The 21,261-nt window shown below is 30.1% G+C and overlaps 3 protein-coding genes across 3 annotated transcripts; 1 reads left to right on the forward strand and 2 right to left on the reverse strand.

Annotated features, from left to right (window-relative positions):
• The first annotated feature begins 4,117 nt into the window (after window positions 1–4,117).
• Window positions 4,118–6,346, forward strand: LOC110913360. The gene is made up of 9 exons (XM_035984262.1): window positions 4,118–4,156; window positions 4,257–4,583; window positions 4,682–4,792; window positions 4,889–4,957; window positions 5,041–5,118; window positions 5,217–5,453; window positions 5,522–5,578; window positions 5,661–5,870; window positions 5,973–6,346. The coding sequence occupies exons 1-9, from the start codon at window positions 4,118–4,120 to the stop codon at window positions 6,249–6,251; spliced, it is 1,407 nt and encodes a 468-aa protein (XP_035840155.1). The 3' UTR covers window positions 6,252–6,346.
• Window positions 6,347–6,991: 645 nt separating this feature from the next.
• LOC110913359 lies at window positions 6,992–13,329 on the reverse strand. The gene is made up of 12 exons (XM_022158195.1): window positions 13,257–13,329; window positions 13,102–13,140; window positions 12,967–13,050; window positions 12,649–12,810; window positions 12,444–12,560; window positions 12,170–12,337; window positions 11,926–12,072; window positions 11,708–11,818; window positions 11,183–11,621; window positions 10,129–11,093; window positions 8,739–9,956; window positions 6,992–8,655 (listed from the first exon to the last, which is right to left on the reverse strand). Exons 1-12 carry the CDS (start codon window positions 13,327–13,329, stop codon window positions 6,992–6,994), a joined length of 5,187 nt encoding a protein of 1,728 aa, XP_022013887.1.
• Window positions 13,330–13,848: 519 nt separating this feature from the next.
• On the reverse strand, window positions 13,849–18,034 carry LOC110914842 (replication protein A 70 kDa DNA-binding subunit B-like). The gene is made up of 12 exons (XM_022159527.2): window positions 17,748–18,034; window positions 17,283–17,352; window positions 16,194–16,391; window positions 16,008–16,107; window positions 15,694–15,906; window positions 15,457–15,589; window positions 15,181–15,386; window positions 14,972–15,092; window positions 14,709–14,888; window positions 14,555–14,623; window positions 14,370–14,441; window positions 13,849–14,285 (listed from the first exon to the last, which is right to left on the reverse strand). The coding sequence occupies exons 1-12, from the start codon at window positions 17,802–17,804 to the stop codon at window positions 14,046–14,048; spliced, it is 1,659 nt and encodes a 552-aa protein (XP_022015219.2). The 5' UTR covers window positions 17,805–18,034; the 3' UTR covers window positions 13,849–14,045.
• Between the last annotated feature and the right edge of the window lie 3,227 nt (window positions 18,035–21,261).

Here is a 21,261-nt window from a genome sequence, read left to right on the forward strand (position 1 = left end):
ATATAAAACTCTAAATTTAATTTATATTTAAGTATATATGTATGTGTAATATGTGTATATATTTAGGTGTGTGTATCTATATGTATAATTTATATTTGTGTATATATATGTATATGCATGTTTATTATATATGTAAATGTATATGTATATGTATATTTATATGTATATGTATATATACTAATAAAAAATAATCATTCGAGCCGAACCGAGCCGAGCGGATCTTTGCTCATGCTTGGCTCGTTTACAAACCGAACCGATCAGAGCGGCTCGTTTACAACCGAGCGTCAAATCGAACGAGCATTTTCCAAGCAATTTTCGAACGAGCGTCGAACGGCGAGCAATTTGAACAGCCCTAGCGAGAGGAGATCTAATAGTGAAGCATCAAAGAATGTCATAATTGTACCAAAAATCGTTTACATAAAAGAAGTCAAGAAAAACATTGGTAAAAAGTTCTAGAATGATATATTTTGTTGTAAACTAGTTCATGTCTCGTTCGTGTTGCGGGGCAATGAGCGAATAATTTTCATCCAATTAAAAAAACAGTACTATAGTTTTGTTAGAAAGGAAAACTAAAAGGACGACAAGATCGTAATTTTTAGCGGGGATAATTTCGTAATTTTTAGCTAGGAGAAAACCATAATTTTATTTTGAACTGAGGGAAAAAACGTAATTTTGAATTGAGGGTGCAAGCGTAATTTTGAACTGAGAGGAAAATGGTAATTTTTAGCTAGGGGCAAAAGCATATTTTTAGTTTGAACTGAGGGCAAAAACGTAAATTTAAATTTGGGGCAAAAACGTAAATTTAAACTGGGGGCAAAAACGTAATTTTAAAGTGGGTGTAAAATAATAAACTGGTGTAAAAGCGTAATTTTGAGATAAGGGAAAAACATAATTTTATTTTGAGCTGGTGCGAAAACGTAATTTTGGCGGAGGGTAAAATCGTAATATTTGAACCGAGGGCCTATTCGTAATTTTTAGCTGGGAGCAACAGGGTAATTACTTTTTGAACCTGGGGCGAAAACGTAATTTTAAACTGAGGGCAAAAACGTAAATTTAAAGTGGATAAAAAATAATAAACTGGTTGGTCCAATGGTGTATTGCCGGCCGCCCATTTCGACCAATGGCAAGAAAACACTATTCCCTGCTATGGTAAATGTAGATGTAGGAAATTTCTCATATTTGTGGCTTGTTAATAGGAACAAAGAAATTAACATTTCTTGATTTCATGGTTACAAAACCAATCGTTACATTGTAAGTTGTTTATTCCATATCTAGTTTCTTGCTAGTCAGTGGGTATCCCGTCACTAAAAAAAGCGTCAAACAATTCCAACTTCCAAGTATTCTTCCATAAATGGTCAAACAATAAAAAACAAGCTGCATACCGATACAAACCTATACTTACCAAGTGTTTTCTTGTGTTGATGTCAAATCGCTTGATGATACCAAATAATAAATAATAAAAAAAAAAAACATGACAAAGTAACTTTTTTAACACACATGACTTTTGGCACATATTTTCCTAACCAAAGTTGGCGATCTCAACTCGTTTACTTATAAATGGGTTTGAGTTAGGTTGTGTTTTTATCTCACACGAATCAAATAAAAAAATTAGCTAGAAGTGGGTTAGACAAAAAATATGATAAAATGAAAAAAAAAGTTAAATATAATATAAACATGTATGTTAACAATATAAATTATAAGATTAGTAATAAAAATTGTTAACAAATGGCAAAATCATAAGACATAAAGATATGCATTTTATTGTATTTTAGGATTAAGTGCTGAACCAGTAAGAGGTCTGAACCATTAAGTGCTGAACCAGTAAGAGGTCTGAACCACTAAGAGCATGTATAATGCTTAACCGTTCAGAGGCAAATGTCTGACCAATTCAGATTAGAGATATTAACCATTCAGACTCTATATAATACTTAACCATTCAGAGGCAAATGTCTAAACCATTCAGACATCTGCTCGTGAAACAAACAGTCTGAACCATTAAGTGTTGAACTAGTAACAGGTTTGAACCATTAAAAGTCTCGTTAAAAGGTAAACAAGCAGTCCATAAATCCCTAAATGAAAATCGAAAAGCCAACAAAAAGGGTAAGAGTTTGATGGGCTTTTCTGTGTTATTAGTTCATTGTAGGGAAGAAAATAATTGGGTCAATTAGAGAATGGACGGTGGGCATAGGCCCACCCTAAGTCTTTTGTGAATTCGAGACTACTTATATTTAAATACTAGCCTATATCCCTGTGACACACGGGTTTAAAAAATACAATTAATAACTTATTATTTAATATGATCTTTTATATCTTAACAATCAAAATAACATCTAAGAGCATTGACATTCGTGCCTTTATATTCATTTAGATAATTTAATATAAAATTTATTTTTCTCTAAATTATCTTTAGTTTTAAATAACGTATCACGTCCATCTCTATATCTATATCTTGATCTAACTCACAAACACTAATTTTATTTTTTATTTCTCTTTCCTACAGACTCACAATCTAAAATATAGTTTATTGTATTTTTCTTCGTTTTAACCGTACACTCTCATCACACTAAAACTTTTTAACTTTTATTTTTCAAACCATATGGCTAAAGCTTTACTCAACCCTATTTTCCGAAGTTGGAATTCAAGTTACCAACATAGGGTTTAGTGAAACTCTAGCCATATTATTTGGAAAGTAAAAGTTAAAAAACCATATCTATATATATTAATATTAATATATATTTCTTCAATAAACAAATCCATTTCTACAAGGGATCCGAATAACTTTGGGTCGGGTTTATGTTTGCCCTTACTAACCGACATAGAATACGGATCATATATAAACTTTTGATCAATCCTTTTACCTAATCTTTCTTCTTACACTTTCTTTTAGAACTCTTTTTCTCTCATCATCAAATCTATATCCGATACACACACTTTGGCGAATCTGTTCATATTTTGCAGGTAAATGTTCTTGATTACTCCTAAATACGCTTTATTTATGTTATTAGATCACATATCGAGTTTTTTCTTCTTTAAAATTCAACCGTCGGTTGTTAATCGAAAATTATTTTTTGTGTTTTATGTAGATTGTTGCACAAAATCTTCAGTTTATGTAATGAAACTTTGATCGATAGTTATTGTTTTATGTTTATTCTGATTTGATTGATTTTTTTTTTTTGTAATTTTTGTTCTTTATTGATGCTTAGAAACCCTAAATCCCATTATCAAAATACTGAAGATTATAATCATTAAAACTGAAAAATATTTTGAATAATCGAAGCTAATGTATTCTTTATATGTTTATACATATTTGCAGAAAACTCTATAGCCGGTCATTATTTTAGATGACGAATCTTTCAACAATCGTAGGTAAATGTTCTGTTTATTGTATTTTAGATGTTATGTTTTTTTTGGGCAAAACCCTATCGGCAGATCTTACATTATAATGTTGATGATAATGCATTTTGTTAAAAATACAGATTATGTTGATTTATTGTCTTTATATGTTTTTGCCCTTTTTTCCTGTTGTACATTACTTTTCAGTATAAGAATCAAATTTTTGATGTTGTAGATTATTTTTGCCCTTTTTTCCTGTTCTAAAAATAAATTATTTAGAAAATTTATATAACGTATACTTATTATTGTTTGTAAAATTCATTGTTTTGTTATTAATAATTGACCTTTTTAGTTTAAATAAATTCGTATATTAATTTCAGGTATCGACCCTTTGCACAACACACCTTCATTTTTAAAGCTAATTGATGAAGATTTTCCGATATTTTTGGTACGTTTATTAAATTTATTCTAATGTTTTATAATTATATATATTATGTAAACTGATAATTTATTCGCTTTTTTAAACTCATAGGAATTACCTAATGACTTTGCATCAATGGTTTGGGGAGACCACCCACCTTACAAAGATTCAGTTAAGATTGTTGATGGTGACAATATATGATTTGTAAGAGTAAAAAAAACTGATGTTGGCCCTGTTCTTGCTGATGGATTCACCAAACTGGTTAGGGATACTTCTGTTAGAAAAGATGACTACCTTATGTTTCAGACTTATGGACCGACCTCATTTTTTTTAATGGTCTTTAAATCATGTGTTCATAAAAACATGTTCATATCCAAGATCAACCCTCAGGAAGATGTTATTGTAAGTATTATCTTATAATATTTGTATGTTGAATAATTTGTTATGTTTGTATACTGGTTTTTAAGTTAATTTTTAATAATAATTATCACATCATATGCAGGTAATGGCAGATGAGTTTTGGAGAGAATTTTATGGAAAGATGTTCAAAGGTGGTCAATCAACTCTGTATTTAGGAGATAGGTTTTGGAACGTTAACATGGACGGATTAACTGACAGGTGTGTTTTTAGTCATGGATGTTCGGAGATGATAAATGAACTTGCATTAGACAGGAGATCTACCTTTGTTTTCTCACTGCATGGAAATAAGATCTTCGAGGTTTCAGTATTTAATCATGAAACCGGTACTCAAATTCAGAACAACAGGGTTGAGTTAGTAGTTTTGGACGACCCAATCTATGTTGACGATTGTGATGAATTTGCTATCGAGGTTAGAATTATAAATGTACAATATTGTTTACTTATCAAGTAGATCTTATAATTACATAATTCATTTAACACATTGTTATTTGTTAATTTTATATTTAGACGGCATGTAAAGAGGAGTGTATTGATGCTGGAACTGTGATTGAAGAAGGTGTTGCTGTGGAAAGTAAAGATGTAAAAGCTCATTTGGCAGGTTTTAAAGATATGTTCAATGTAATTCTTTATATTATAAGAAAATTAATTAACTGATTTTATAAATATTTTTATGATGTATTTTGACACTTATTTTTTTCATTCTTAATTATATAGGATCAAGACGATGCCAAGTTTGATACCTTTTTCTCATCTCTACTTGAAATGGAAGACCTTAAGAAGAAGGTAGTTTTGGTTACATGTATCATTTATTTATTAAATAATAATTGTTTCTATTATGTTAAACAAAAATTTATTTTGATATGTAGTTCAAAGAGAATTGGGATTCAAAAACTGAAGGCAAAGGCAAAGCAAGTGTTGTTTGTGATGTAGATTCAACTATGAAGGTTTGTTTTAATTTAACAAATTGAAATTTTTTTTAAATTTTTTTAATTATTTTCCTTTTATTTATTCGTTTACGAATGTTAATTTATATCTTTTGTAGGATGACCCGAAGGCGAAAACTATTGATAATGTTAATGAAGATATTACTTTAAAGGTTGTATTTGTCTTACTTAAACTATTATTTGTTAATTTGACTGAATTTGTTTACATTATTTTGAAATTTATGTTTTGCTTTTTTCAGGACAAAAGTATGAGTGACATGGATCTCGACAGCTTTTTGATACCAAAAACTGTTATGATGAATGAACCGAGTCTGTGCTCCGCAGTTGTTTCTGATGTGAGTTCTGCTGAAATTGTTATTTATTCCAAATAGTTAGTCACTTATGTATTTATTTACCTGTATAGGCCATTACGAACAATACAGTTGATGTTCGTCAATCTGTTCTGCCGCGAAAGATGAAGGTATAGTATCATATATGCATTTTTTAATTTGAAAATGTTATCTTAATACACAAACTAATTTTATTTATTTTGGACTTATTAGGCCCCTAAGAAATGTAAGTCAGTAATCATTCAGTCACATGATTCTGTAATTGCTCATCGTACCCGTTCAAAGTTTGGAAACAAAAAAGAAACTGTTGTTGATAAGGTCGAGGCCGCTGAACCTGTACCTGTTAGCCGTAAACGTTCCAATTTGAAAACGATGAAAACAGATTCATTCATTGAATTCACGAAGGTAGCAGAAAATCGATTGGTATGTCTTTGAATGTTATTAAATATTGTGTTACTTCATATATTGCTAACAATAATATGTTACATATTAATTTGAAATTCTTATTTTTTATTATGTATTCAGCGTTTACCGTGTCATGTTTCGGATGATTTGTGTCTTTCTGTTGACAACCTGCCTGAAGTTTCGGTAAAAAACCTTAGATGTGAGGTAACAAACATCAAGACGTTAGCGGAAAGGACTGGTGATGTTTACAGGTATGGTTTTTCCAAGTGGTCGAGATTCTTGAAATCAAATCAAATACCCATTGGCGCTACTCTATTCTTTAAATATGTGAAGTCTTCTCAGCTTTTGATGTTGACCAAAGTTGTTCACAAGACTACAAAGAAAAGAGGTCGTGCCTGACTATTTGCAATTGTGGTCGTTAGTTTGGACTTTAGATGTTTTGGCAACATGTTGGTTATTACTTAATAGTAGTTCTTAATGTTTTGGAAATCGGATATTAGATATGTTATCCTTTGGACAGTTAGTACTTAAAACAATTCTCTTTTGTAAGAATGTTAGCAACCCATTTTGAATTGTTATGATGGTTGTTGTTTATAAAGTTTATATGGTTTGCTTAAGCAATATGACATACTTATTTGACTGTTTTTTAGTTCGGTTTTAAGTAATGTTTGTTCATGTTTTTTATTTAATTAGATTACAAATTTTAGTAATCTACTCATATGAGGTTAGATTAAAATCATTCTTTCAAAGATATGTTAACTTTAACCGGTAGTATATACATTTATATGACCATTACTTTTGTTTGTTTCTCTTTGTTACACACTCACAACAAAAAATATAGTGGATGGATATGAGCCTCTAAATATACAGGTTTTATATCTTTAACGTCTTCACAAATTCTCTATTATAGAGATATCAATGTAATGGTATTTTTGTTGTTACTTTAAATTTAAATTACATATGATTTTTTATATAGACTACTCAACTTATCATTGTATTACATTTTAAAAAATGGCAATAAATGAAAATAACGATAATAATATTCATACAGTATACTAACGTGTCTGACATAAACTAAACATAAAGCGACATACAAGTACACTTCACTGTTACTGAACACATGATATTTTATATTTACATTACAAATTTCTAAAACCTTCTTTGTATACGACATTTGACGTTGTATCAGAAAGATTTCCATCACTATCTAGAATAACAATTTTGAGGCCATCTCGTCGGGTAACTCTTGATAATGCAACATACAATTGACCATGTGTGAAAACTGGATTTTTCAAAAACAAACCAACTCTAGAGAGTGATTGTCCTTGACTTTTGTTTATGGTCATTGCAAAAGATACCGCAAGTGGAAATTGTCTTCTTTGTAACTTAATGTGAAGTTTTTTGTCTGTAGGTATCAACGTAATTCTAGGAATATAATGACGATCGCCAATGTGACTTCCAGAGATAATCTCTACCTGTATAACACGTTTACCCAAAGAGACCACCTTTAATCTTGTTCCGTTACACAAACCACTTTTTTGGTCAATATTTCTAAGAAGCATGACCGGAACACCTACCTTGAAAACTAACCTATGATTCGGCAAACCAGAAGCTTTAATTCCATTAAGAATATCCGGTGAGCATAATGTATCATCTAAATTCTCATTAAGCATTTCTGTTGGACAGATACTATCTGAGCTTAAATATTCCTTCTCAACTCCCGGAAAAAGTGACAGCATACGATCGTTAATTTCTTGAACAACGTCATTTGTTGGAGCTAGAATGGCTCTTTGATGGAAGTAATTTGCTTCATTGAAATTATATATAAGAGAAGGATATACAAACTCGATTAACTCTGAAATGGGATCAGACGAATGTTTGATGAGAAGATCTTCGGGTATTTGTAAAATTGCATTGCCGTCATTCACACCACCGACATTACCTTCACCTATATCCAAAAGCCAGTTTGCAAAGTTGGTAGTTTCTTGTATTTCAGATGGATCATTTGAGGTACTCAACCTCAAATTTTTGGTCAATTTTAGGACTTTGCAAGTTCTCCAAATATAAGAAGAACTTAAAGAAGCATTTACAATTTGTTGTCTGCTTCCTCCTGGCACCACAGGTAGTATTTGTCGGAAGTCTCCTCCAAAAACTATAACTTTCCCACCAAATGGCAATTCTGATGATGCTCCAGATACAGATCTAAAAAGGTCTTTTAACGATCTGTCCAAAGCTTCAAATCCATGTTTATGTACCATTGGTGCTTCGTCCCAAATAATAAGTGATGTTTCTTGTAATAAACGTGCAAGATCGCTATCTGGCTTAATGAAACAAAAAGAATCCTCATCTAAATTGATAGGAATGTGGAACCGAGAGTGAGCAGTCCTCCCTCCTGATAGCAAAAGAGATGCAATTCCACTGGAAGCAACACTTAAAACAATTTTCCCTTCTGATCTTATAGATGCACATAAAGTCTTCCAAAGATATGTTTTTCCTGTTCCACCGTAACCATAAACAAAAAAAACCCCTCCTTTGTTGTTATCCACCGCTGTGATGATTTCTTCATATATAACCCGTTGTTCTTTAGTTAATGAAGAGAAAAGTTTACGAAACTCTTCAACTAATATCTCCTTGTCATAAGCCAACTCTTCACTAAGTAAAAGATTGTTTGCGGAAGATATACAATCATGATTAGGAAAAGGCATACTGGAATACCTTTTAAGAGTGGAATTATTTCGAAGTAAAAACTTTTGGATCTCAAACAATGTTAGGTTCTTAATTTGATCTTCGTTAAGTACCAAACCTGTGAAATAATGAAATTAACGTCAAAATTATATATTACATTAACTTAAACATTTATATAAATTCTATTATAATGGAAAATACCTGGATGTTTTAAAATACGACGTTGCTTGTAGAGAATGTCATCTGATAAGTAAGTGAAAGTTTTTTCCCACACAAATTCCGGTCTAGACATACTCTCGGACATTAACATTGTACAAAACAAACTTCTTAAATAATAACCCGATCCGGTGAAACTGGCTTCTATAATTGCTTCAACATATTCATTGTCATCATCCAAAAGGCCATATGCATAACATGCATCTCTAAAAGTAGGATACTCAACATCATTTACGGTTCTAATATCCTCAAAATTTCTTGGACCTTTCACCTTGTTCAACAAAATCCTCAAATAATAAGCTTCACCGACTGAAGGAGAAACCGAATGAATTCTGCCAATTGAAAACCCTCTTTTCCTTGGTTTCCACTTACGTTTGTTGATCTTCCATACAAATTTTGTTGGGAATTCGACATAAGTAAGTTGACGTGCCGCAGGGTATTTTTCATTACAAACAAACCACTGTAAAAACATTGAAGCATTCACTGACGGTTTATCTAACACATCTTCTATTTCTTCAAATTCTTCATAGATAACATGTTGTTGTCCTGGAAGATGAAAAGGAAGCCTAATGACAGAAGGATTCCTATAATGTATATCATAAGAAAAAATCCGCCAAGACGCTTCACAAGCAGATATGTATCGACAACTATAGTAGTCTTTGATTTCATCAACCGTCTTTTCTTTATCATTTGCTTCTTTACTTGGTACAAAACAAATGGATGCCCTATCATGACCTTTATTTATATATTTAAACAAATATTTTATTGATCCGGCCTGATTGCACCACTCAACATTGATGTGTGCTTGATATCTTTGTAAAAGAATTTTATTGTATGGCACAACACTGCGGTTATCTAACTTGACATCTGACTTCTCAATAAAAACACCGTTGTTACGTCTTCTATAAACGGGAAAACCATCACCATCTATGCATGTAGATTCACGAAATTTTTTGGGAAAATTTTTGGAACACTTTCCGTCAATCATGCAGGGACAATTCATATTTTCAACACCACAAGGACCATGAATCATGAACTCAGTTACAAGAAAATATAACTCTGGTTCTTTGTCTTTGTCAGGTATTTCGGCAGAAATGAATGGATCGATATAATCAACGGTTGGAAGTTTGTGGTCGGCATGCATAAATAAGCACAAATGAGCATGAGGCAAGCCGCGCTTTTGAAACTCCACCGTATATACAACTAAAAATAAAAAATAAACAAATTTAAAATTGTGTATTATATTTACTTTTTAATGTTTCCTACCGTTTACTAACTAAATAGGCATATATAACATAGTTTAAAGTTTATTTATTATAAATGTTGAAAAAAAAGTAGAAAAGTTTGAAGACAAAAACAAAATTAATTAAAATACCTGCTTGAAGCTTTCCCAGAATTGCATTATCCCTTAAGTCTTTAATGATGGAATCCAACTTGATTTTAAATAACCTACATAAAATATCAGGCCTATCTTCCGGGTTAAGAGTCGTGTCCTTATGAAACCTCTTCACTTCAGGCCATTTTGGGTTACATGTGATTGTTATGAAAAAATCAGGATATCCATACCATTTACAAAGGGACATGGCATCTAAATAATTTTGAAACATGTACCGTGCACTACCAGTAAAAGACGAAGGTAATATAACACGCTGACCGATTTTAGAGACATCACTTTTGCCTTGTTCTTTAACAGAACATAAATTCTCAAAAGTCTCGCATCTTAATTTCTTTTGTTGAGTACGTATGTATAAGAGCCTTTCGCTTTCAATCATAGTATACGCATCAACCAAAAATTGTTGAAAAAGCCTTCTGGAATTAAGAACCAAAGAAAACGTATTCGATCTATCTTGGATTCTGTAGCAAAAGTATTCTCTCATTGTGCACGTATGTCTTTTACTGGTGGTTGAAGTAGAAACATCACTGCTGCTTGAAGTAGAAACATCACGATGAAGGATATCAATTCTATAACCATCATCACCGTACACAAAAAGTAGGGGATATTGAAGAGCTAAATAAGAAGGATGTAGTTCACTAATTCGCTCGAGATAACCTTGTTTACTCTTCACAATAATATCTCTAGGTTCAAACAAAGTGTCAATATCTCCAACTATTAAAGCAGCAACTTCAGAAGCAGTTGGCAAGTTATATGTCCTACCATCTTTATTCCTTTTTGCAATAAGGCGAATCTTTAGATTCTCACAAGGATTTCTTTGAAAACAATCTCTCGCCATTCTGTAAGACTTAACCAACTGATTGCGAGAATCTAACATTGCCTTCAATTCTGAAATTATTTCAAAATCCAAATTTTCGCTACTTAAGCTGGAGTGTTTTCGGCTTTCCCTAATTAAAAAAAAAACTAAATTAAATAAGGATTGATAAAAAAAATATTTTGAAATATAAAATTTTGAAATATTAAATAAAAAACATACCCTAAAACAAATTGTCTGTTTGCAACCTCATTCTCAGTATCATATATATATAACTGAGAAAACTTAGGCTTGGATCCATTCGTTGGTATAAGACTTCCAATACTATGATAATTCTCACCACTAAGTCTGAATACATAAGGAGAATTACCATTGTTAATGGAGTTATCTACTTTTCCACCCATGGAAGTAAAAGAAAACATTGAGTTGTAACGACGAATGTTTTTCAAAAAATGAATGCTTTTAGAGTCAGAAGAAGTATAAAGACTTTTATAATCAGAGGGCGGGGGCTTGAAATCGGGAAGTTTGACTTTGCTGTAACCACAACATAGAGAAAAACTTGATTTAGTCTTTCTTTGATAACTTCTTAAGACTTCATCTTTCCATAATTTTGCATGACATGTTTCACATATATGACTTTGATCACCATGATCCAAGTAATCTGTTAATGGAAAAGTTTAATTTTATTATTATACAATTATAACATGGTATTGTTAAATCGAAAAATATGTCGAAGTGGAATATTACCTTTTGATATGCCACAAAATATATTCGTTATAAATTCTCCGGAAAAAGGGAGTTTTTCTCGAGAATTGTTCAACGAAGATAATTGAATATTCTTCTTTGACGTATAAGTACCTAAAAAAGGAATTCGGATTTAACAATTTTCAATATATATAAATATGTTAACTACTAATAATAATTTGAATTTACATTTTGAAAATATAAATAAGTAACTAACATACTTTGTGGTAATTTGATAGATGCTTGTGTAGTTGACCTTGGAAAGTTTACTGATGGAGATTTAATTGCTTGTTTTTGCCTATCACGATATTGTTTCCTGATGCTCCGACAAAACTTTGGGCTACTATAATCATCAGTGGTGATTGAAGCTGTAAAAAATATAATGTTGTATACAAAGAGAAAAAGTTAATGGATTAATGTACATTTTTTTTAAATTTAAAATATGAAAATTAAAAATTTATATACCATTAGTAATATCTGATAGCATAGGTGTAAAATAGATATTGGAAGAATGAACAATGGTATGTTGATTTGGATTTGATTGATAAGGAATAACAACTTCCTTCACATAAGGGACAGTTCTATTAATTGGTGAATTGTTAAAACTGAATTGGATATCTGAAGAAGAAGTACCTGCAAAAAATAGGACAACTATTAATAATAATTTGAATTACTATCTTGTAATTAGATAATGAGAATACCACCATACTTTGACAATATGGGAGACAGGGTTGTGTACTTGAAATTGGATTGTTTGGTGAGGTAAAATTCAGGCCTTTTTTTCTCCTATCTAGATATTCTTTACGGATGCGCCGATTAAACTTCGAGCTAGTATAATCATTATTGGGGAGTGAAGCTGTGAAACAAAAAAACGTGGATAACAAAGAAAAAAACATAAGGAAAATATGTAGTTTTTAAATAATTGATTATAAATAAATATGTACCATTTGTAACATCTGATAGCAATGGTGTATAATAGATATTTGAAGCAGTGTCAGTGGTATGTGTGTTTGGAATTGATTGATAAGTATTGACGACTTCCTTCCCATAATCGACATTTCTGTTAGTTGGTGATTGGTTAGAACTAACTTGGACATTTTGCAAACCTGCTTTATGAAAACAAATATTTAGTAGTGTAATAATAGTGTACTGCTAATATTTCCATAAAATGGAAATTAAAAATTAAATAATATGCGAGTAATGAAAATTAACTTTACAAAATAGCTTATTCTTAAATAATTAATGGTAAACTGATAAATTACCTTTAGACTTTTTGTGGGAAATCCTTTTATCGATCACTTCTTTTCGCAAAAGTATTCTTTCCTTACAATCTACAATGAATACACCTATTTAAACAATAATCAAATTGGTGAAATATAAATAAAGTAAATACATACCATTTGTAATGTTAGATAGCGGACTTCGCGTTTCAAAGCCTGAATAAATAAAAAAAACTATCATTACTTTCAAATTATTGTTTTATAAGTGGGAATAAATTAATATTCAATGGCATATATTTTTCACAAATAGGATAAAGTAATGAAAACATGACCTTTTCCTGTGGAAGCCAAATCACAACGTTTCGTTTTTTTAGCTGCCAGATGTAATTTCCTTTTTTGTCGCATAACCTTTGCTTCAAAAATTCCATCGTTTTGATCTGTGGATAATAATATATGGTATAACTAAGGAAATAAATAATTTAAAAAGACTGAAATATAAGCCGTATTTAGAGAAGTATTTAAAAAATTATAAATTTCAAATGTGGAGTTGTAAAATTACATAATAAGATGTGGAGTAATTGGACAGTAAAGAATTTGAATGTTTAAAGGGTATAAACTTTGGAAAATTATGTATTTTGATAAATTATGTACTACAATCGCAGTATATAAAAAACAAACTTATGTTTTGAATTAAAATTATCGTTTATCATGTATTATATGTGAGTGTCGATATTTACAAAACATTTGAGGTTTTTCTGTAACTACTATCAACTGAAGATGATAATATATATTCTTCAAATAGTAGTTCATAAAGGAGCAGAGTTGAAAAAGTTATCAACGTTATCTAGGTATATTTACATTACAACCACATCAAATATAATATTGTCAAAAATAAAATGAAAAATGTAACAAAACATTAATACATTAAAAACCAAACATAATACTTGCTTTGAAATATTGTCTAGAAGCATTCAGTACAACAAAACGAAATTAAACTTCTTAAACATAAAAGCTTGAATGATCCAAAGCTTTTGAAGTAGTTCTTAAACGATAAACATAACTTAAAACACATTAAAATAACATAGGAAACCAACACTTAGAACATAAAGACTGTAAAGCCTTCATTTTTCAATTTTTGGAATTAGGAGAGTTGGTTTTCCAGGTTTAACTGGTTTGGTGGTTGACATTTCTCCATTTTCATCAACATCATAACTCTCAACCAAGTTTTTCTTGAAAGCAGGTTTTTTGGTTTTCCTCTTAAAAATCGCAGGCTCACCAAGAGGCTTACTTGCCATGGCAGTGTCCTCCAAATTTTTGGCCAAAGGGGTGATGACATTATCATCCATGGACTCAGAAGGAACCTAAAAATGATAAACAAAATTGGTGTCAAAAAAAAAATGAAGATTTAACTTAATTTTATAAGTATTTAATATAACTTTACATACCTTCGATTTGAAGTCTTCATTTGATTTGGTACCAACAGTGACTCCCATAATAACATCAGTGCAGTTATCATCCTGCATTTTTGGAATTGTTCAATTTTAATATCAAACAACTAAAATAATTCACAAACATATAATTGAAGATAAAGTATAATAATGAGTAAGTTTATAGAGTACACAATGCATACATTCAGGTTAACAGTATCTTCTGATTCCATATCAGTGAACCTGTTGTTCAAAGAAGCAGTAGTTTCCACCTACATTGTTTTCCAGAAATTGAGTATGTAAAATATGTTTATATACTAAATGAACCGGAAATTAAGTACTTAAACTTAATATTACCTCAATGTTGTTTGCTTTCTTCTCAAGCTCAAATATGATATCCTCATCGTCAGTCAATTTAGAAACACCAAAAAACCAAAAGTTGTGTTCAATGTTGAACTCACTGATATCAATCTTGAATGCAAATTTTTTCCCTAAAAGAGCTTCAAACTCGTCAGGATACAGACCCTTATCACCACCCTGTAGTATATATACAAAAATATTATTCACATATTACCAGGGACAAAAATAAAAATTTGCAAATTTATTAAATGGAAACTTACAGCAACGTGTTTCTCAATTAAGTTAGCTGCAGTTGTTTTTAGAATTCGGCAAGCATCTCTGTCAAACAATGTCAATGACACAGTTCCACTGGAATCTTGAACAGTCAATGGAATTTTAAGCCTAAATCACAAAGTGTCAAAATGTAAGCAATGAAATATAAACACCTAAGAGAAACATTAAATTTCTAACAATTTAAAATTATTTACACCTTTTAGTATATTCAATCACAATGTCCTTGCAAGTTTTCGTTTTGCACTCATAAACCTCTTCTTCATCAACCAAGACACCAACCGTAGGTGTATCATTATTAACTTTTGGGAAAACCTTCTTGTTACAAGTTTTACAAGCAAAGTAATACCAAGGCAAATCTTCGGATATCATTTGAACAGTACCAACAACAACAACAGACTTGGCCTATAAAATATGTAGTTTAGTGATAATGACAGAAATAATGTTAATATAAAAACATAGTCAATTGTAATACCTGATTGAGATTTACTTCAGCTATGTTGTTGAATTCAGATCTAACAACATACTCATCATACAAGGATAAAAAAATTCCAGAAAGCCGAGAAGATTGACTCGAACATGACGAAGCAGCAGAGTTTGCAATAAGACTGTTACAAATAATTATATTACATTAATATTTATGTAAGTCTAATATATTAAGGAAATAATTTAATAAATTAATTCTCGGTTTGCATTCATTGAAATGATTCACCTGTTACGAAAAGTAGTCATTTCATCAACATCAGAATTTATGAAAAGCTTTGAAACATTGAAACAACTGTTAACATAACCAAAACGACCAAAGTACTTCAGTGTACCAAACTGCAGAATGACAACAATAACACCATGTTGTTCTCTGTTTTCCCAGTGCTCTAAAATCCGATCAACATAAGAATCCCACAAAGACAGGTATATTGATTCCATCCTTCACATAAAATATCCAAAAATCAGGCTTAAAGAAAATGGGTAAAAAATATAAATTAGGAATTTATAATCAATAGATTGAATAAGAATTAAAACACATACTCTAGATCTTGAATGATGACATTGAGTTTCTTGGTGTCTTTACCCCTTGCTGTCTTAAACTTCTTAAGGTCTTTAACATCAGCAACAAAACCAATAACATCTAGAAAATGAAAGTCGGTTAAATGTGAAAACATTATACAGTATATAAAAAGATAACTAAAAAACATGTATGAGGTTTTTAGTCACCTATAGATTTGTTTTCTGGAACAGTTTTGTCAATGATATCCTTAAAGGATGTGAATGAGAACCCATAGATGGGACCATTGAAATCCTTACATGGATACACATCGGTATCACAGTAGATTCCCAGCTTGTTTTTGTTGTCCACATACTTGTACTTGGACTCATTTAAACCAATAGTGGGTTTCACAATGAAATAGCAATCTGTTTGAAAATTTGAAAAATAAACATAAATGAATTAAATTAACTATAAAAAGTTAACATGTAACGTACTTGTAAAAAAGTTGGTATGTAAAACATAAATTTTAAAAATTAATCAAAAACTTAATATACTAAATTTACAATTGAAGGTTGTAATATTAAATTAAAAATATAAAATACAAACAATGTACAAATATATTAAGCATTTGCTTATTTATACATGTTATAATTTATTGCATATAACTAAGTTATAGGTACCTTTTACTTCTACAATATGTGGATGTCACCAAATTATTTTTAATAAATTTAAGGATAAGGTAAATGTAAGTATACAAATATTATAGGATGTTTATAATATAAGCATATAAGGTACTTCAATGACAATGTGGTCAAAACTTGTGGTTGTTCCATTAGAAACTACTCAAAACTTATTAGGGATAATATGATAATACAATTGATAATACGTTTTTTAATATACATTAACTTATAACTACCATTTAGTTCTACACTATGTGGATGTAAATAACTTCTTTTAAATAAATTCATGGATACGGAAATTGGAAGTATACAAATAATTTATAATGTATAAAATTGAAACATGTGAGGTACTTAAATGAGAATATGGTGAAAACTTGACGTTTCAAAATCTGAAACTTCCAAAATCTGAAACTAATCATAAATATCTAGGGGTAACATGATATTATAACTACTAAATTAATGACATGTGACTAAAAATAATTTAAAACAAAACACATAAACAAACAACGCAGCTGTAAAAATTAACATTTTATTATAATTAAGGCAGTTGTAAATAAGTTAATATGAAACACTTAAACAGGCAACTTGTTACATTAAATATTAGTTAAACTACTTTAAAAGGTTATAAGAATATACCTGATTCATTGAAAACTTGTTCAAATCTCGGAAAATATCTTCGGAGAACATTGCCTTGCATGGTGGTTCCCTGTCAAATAAAATATGAAAAGTAAAAATAATAAGGATAATAATCACCAAAAATATAAATACTTTTAGGAGATGACATAGAACAGAAACAGGAAACTACATTTTTACATGTTAAAGTGAGATGTTCATAAGCAGAAGGATAACACTTTAAATTAAAGGGATAAGTAATTACATAACATAAATTTTAACAAACTGACTGTCTAAGTGCATGAAAACGTTATAAGTTAGTTTTTTTTAAATTTTTCACTTGATTTCAATAACCCATTCTTGATAGCACTTTAACAAACTAACAGAAAAAATGAATCACTGGATAAAACTTTAACTTAAACGGATAAGTTAAAGTTTTAAATTTGTTCGTTATTTCTAATAAATCTACTTCATATGAGAAATATATACCTCTTCATCAACAACGATCATTTCGATTGAGTAAAACTGCTCTGGATTGTTATACATCGGTTGCTTCCATAAACGGAGTACACGAACCTTCACAGTGTAATCACGGCGAGCCAAATCCAAATCCTTCAAATAAGTGATGTTACTATATCAAAGAAATATGCGTTAATATTACTATGTATAAAATACAATATGAAACAGAAAATGTATAAAAATTCAATTCCCTACCCGTGCTCCATTACTTCAGTAAGATGCTTCAAATATCAAAGGGAAGAAGGAGAATTGAAGTGGGTGAAAAAGGAGGAAGGGGGAGTGGATATAAATAGTGAGGGTTGGAAGAAAAAAACAAAACTATATAAGGTATATGAAAGTAATCAGAATTAGTCAACTTTCTTGGATAGGTAGTAGATTAACTAAAAGGTGAAACACTTTGAAATGGTGTATTTGTCCTTATAGTTGACCGACAAAAAGGTTTAAGCTTACAAAACCTCCAAATATGAAACCAGGAACCGTTGAAAGTGACATTTTTAAACGAACAAAAAATTCAGAACCATTTTAGGCTTTCAGTTTTGTTTTTATTATTCTGTTGTTAAAAGTATTGTCTGTTAACGGCCTTAATAGGCTGTATAAATATCAGTTGTGTATGTTGAGTTTTTTATGTTAATGAACCGTTGAAAGTCAAATTTTAAAAGGAACAAATAATTCAGACCCATTTTAGGCTTTCACTTTTGTTTGTATTACTCTGTTTATATAACTAACGTCTGTTATGGACCTTAATATGCAGTATGAATATGAATTGGGTATGTACAGTTTTTAAAGTTAATACTTCTTGTTAAAAGTTTTTAAATACATATGTATATAAAATATCTTTTACTATTCTTAAGGACTACTGTTGTATAGGTTTAAATTAATTATCTTTGTAAAAATAAAACAGGTTTATGGTCTTTAAAGTGATTACAAAAGTATGGTTATGAGTAGAAAACAAAGTGTCTTTATGAAACATCCTTGAAATTTTTTATTTAGTTTAAAAAAAAAATAATGTAAGTATATATTTAAACAAAAAAACTTGACCGTTAATAAACTGACTTTGTGATCAATTTGTGAGTACATATACAACGATAACAGAAAATGAGACTTATAAAATTATATAACTTTGTAAAAAAGGAAGATATTTCCGCTATTTAAAAGGTTTACAAAAATATGGTTGTGAGTAGAAATCAAAGTGACTTGACCTAAGGTCCTTGAACATTTTTATTTACTTTAAAAAATGGATTTAAAAGGAAAAGGTATTTCTGAAAGTCAAAATTATAAGGAAAAGGTTTTTTAGAATGGTGAAAAGTGGAACAAAGATGGGTAAGGTCAACTAAAATGAAAAGGTATTTCAGAAAGTCAAAGTTAAAGGTTTAAAAAAAGAGGAAAAGTATGTCTTTGTATTTTTTTGCTTACCATGTTTTTTTAAATATAGTAATCTGAAAAGTAAAGGAGGTGAGCAGTGTTTTTATGGAATAATTACATTACCTTCTTGATACAAAGACAAACTTGTATACTATAAGAATTCTTAGAAGTTTAAAATGTAAAAAGTTGTAAAATAGGTTAAAAGAAATACCATTTTGTTAATTCAAAGGTGTTTGGAATATTTTGTTTTAAAATACAGAATCGTAACATAATGGTTTACCAATATGAAATTCATTTGAAAAAAAATTTACTTTAAATTTTAGGGTTCGTTCATCCTAAACATGTTACTAATCAATTTGGGAGTACATTTACAATAATAACATAAATTGAGACTTAAAATATTATATACCTTTGGACCATTCAAACTCACCTAACTGAGATCTTGGATTCAGGTATGCATCCATCCAATGCTAAAAACTGATGATTCCATAGAAACTTATTTGTATCACCTACAAGAAATAAACTCTATTATGAAACTGATATGAACTGAAATAAAAACTGATATAAACTGTATAACTAATATCATGGTATTGAACAGAGGGGACATTATTTCTTGCAAACATCCAGAACACAAATTGGACAGTTAGGGGGTGTTTAATGGAATCACAACTCATAGATACGGATTAAACATTATGAAACTGATATGAACTGAAATAAAAACATGTTATCCATTTTTAAATACTATAACTAATATAAGGGTATTGAACAGAGGGGGCATTATTTCTTGCAAACATCAAAAACACAAATTGGACATTTAGGGGGTGTTTGGCCTACCTTTTTTAACAAAGATTATATAGCTTTATTAACCTTTTTTTACATCATCATAACAGAACATAAAGTAAATAAGCTTTAGGGTTAAAGTGTATTTAAAACATCATCATTATGAAATTAAACATTCCAATACACGCAATAAATAAAAAACAGGATCAAAAACATAACCTGTTAATAACGTCGTTAAGAACCGGAAGCATGCCGCAGTGATGGAGAAGAAGAATGGTTGAGCGAGTGGAGAGGAAAGATAACAAAAACAAACGCCTACAATCAATAACAATAAACTGATAAAAGATAACAACAATGAACAAAAAAAATAAAGTTATTAAAATTTAACTTTACATGATACATTTTCACGTAACAAAAACCAATCCTCTGTTGAAGAAGCAACCAGTGACAGATTTTTGATGGAATTATTATGAGGGGTCGGTGACATTGTCAAGGAGAATAAGAAAATGCTATCACTAAGCATCTAATGACACTCCTTGACAACATCACCGACAAATCGATCTTTCCAGCAGAGGTCTGTCAGTGGTTGTTCTTCAACAGAGGGTTAATTCTTATTAACTTTTTAGGCGTATCATCTAAACGGTAAAAACTGTGAACTTATGGATTTATTTTAAACCGCAATTATACAATCTGCAAAAATAAAAATAAAATGGGGGATTAGAATTTAAAAATGACAAATAAATATGAATACAGAAATATGATAATTGATGGAAACATGTACAAGTATTTACCTATAGTGGATCTGTTGATGATAAGCAACAACCAAAATTTGTTTACAAAATAGAACAACATCTTTCTTTATGTGTATTTGTTAACAAAAGTGTTAGACTACACTAATGGATAAGTCAAAAGTAAAAACAGCGGAGTCACAAAAGTAAAAACAGCGGATTCATATAATCATCATCAACATCATCAAAATAAACACAGAAAAAGGTTTAGGGTTAAAGTGTATTTAAAACATCATCATCATGAAATTATACATTGAAATACACGCGATAAATCATATACAGGATTAGAATAACAAAATGGAATCACAACTCATAGATACGGATAAAACATTTTGTTGGTCATAAAATACACATAGCAACATAATTTATGTGGCATACAAAGGAAAGGCGGTTTTAAACAATATTTCAAATAAAATCAAACAAACACGTGGCTCATATCATCATCAACATCATCATCATAACAGAACATAAACTAAATAAGCTTTAGGGTTAAAATGTATTTAAAACATCATCATCATGAAATTAAACATTTCAATACACGCGATAAATAAAAA

This window comes from Helianthus annuus, chromosome 15 (assembly GCF_002127325.2).
Source record: "Helianthus annuus cultivar XRQ/B chromosome 15, HanXRQr2.0-SUNRISE, whole genome shotgun sequence".
NCBI classification, from domain to species: domain Eukaryota; kingdom Viridiplantae; phylum Streptophyta; class Magnoliopsida; order Asterales; family Asteraceae; genus Helianthus; species Helianthus annuus.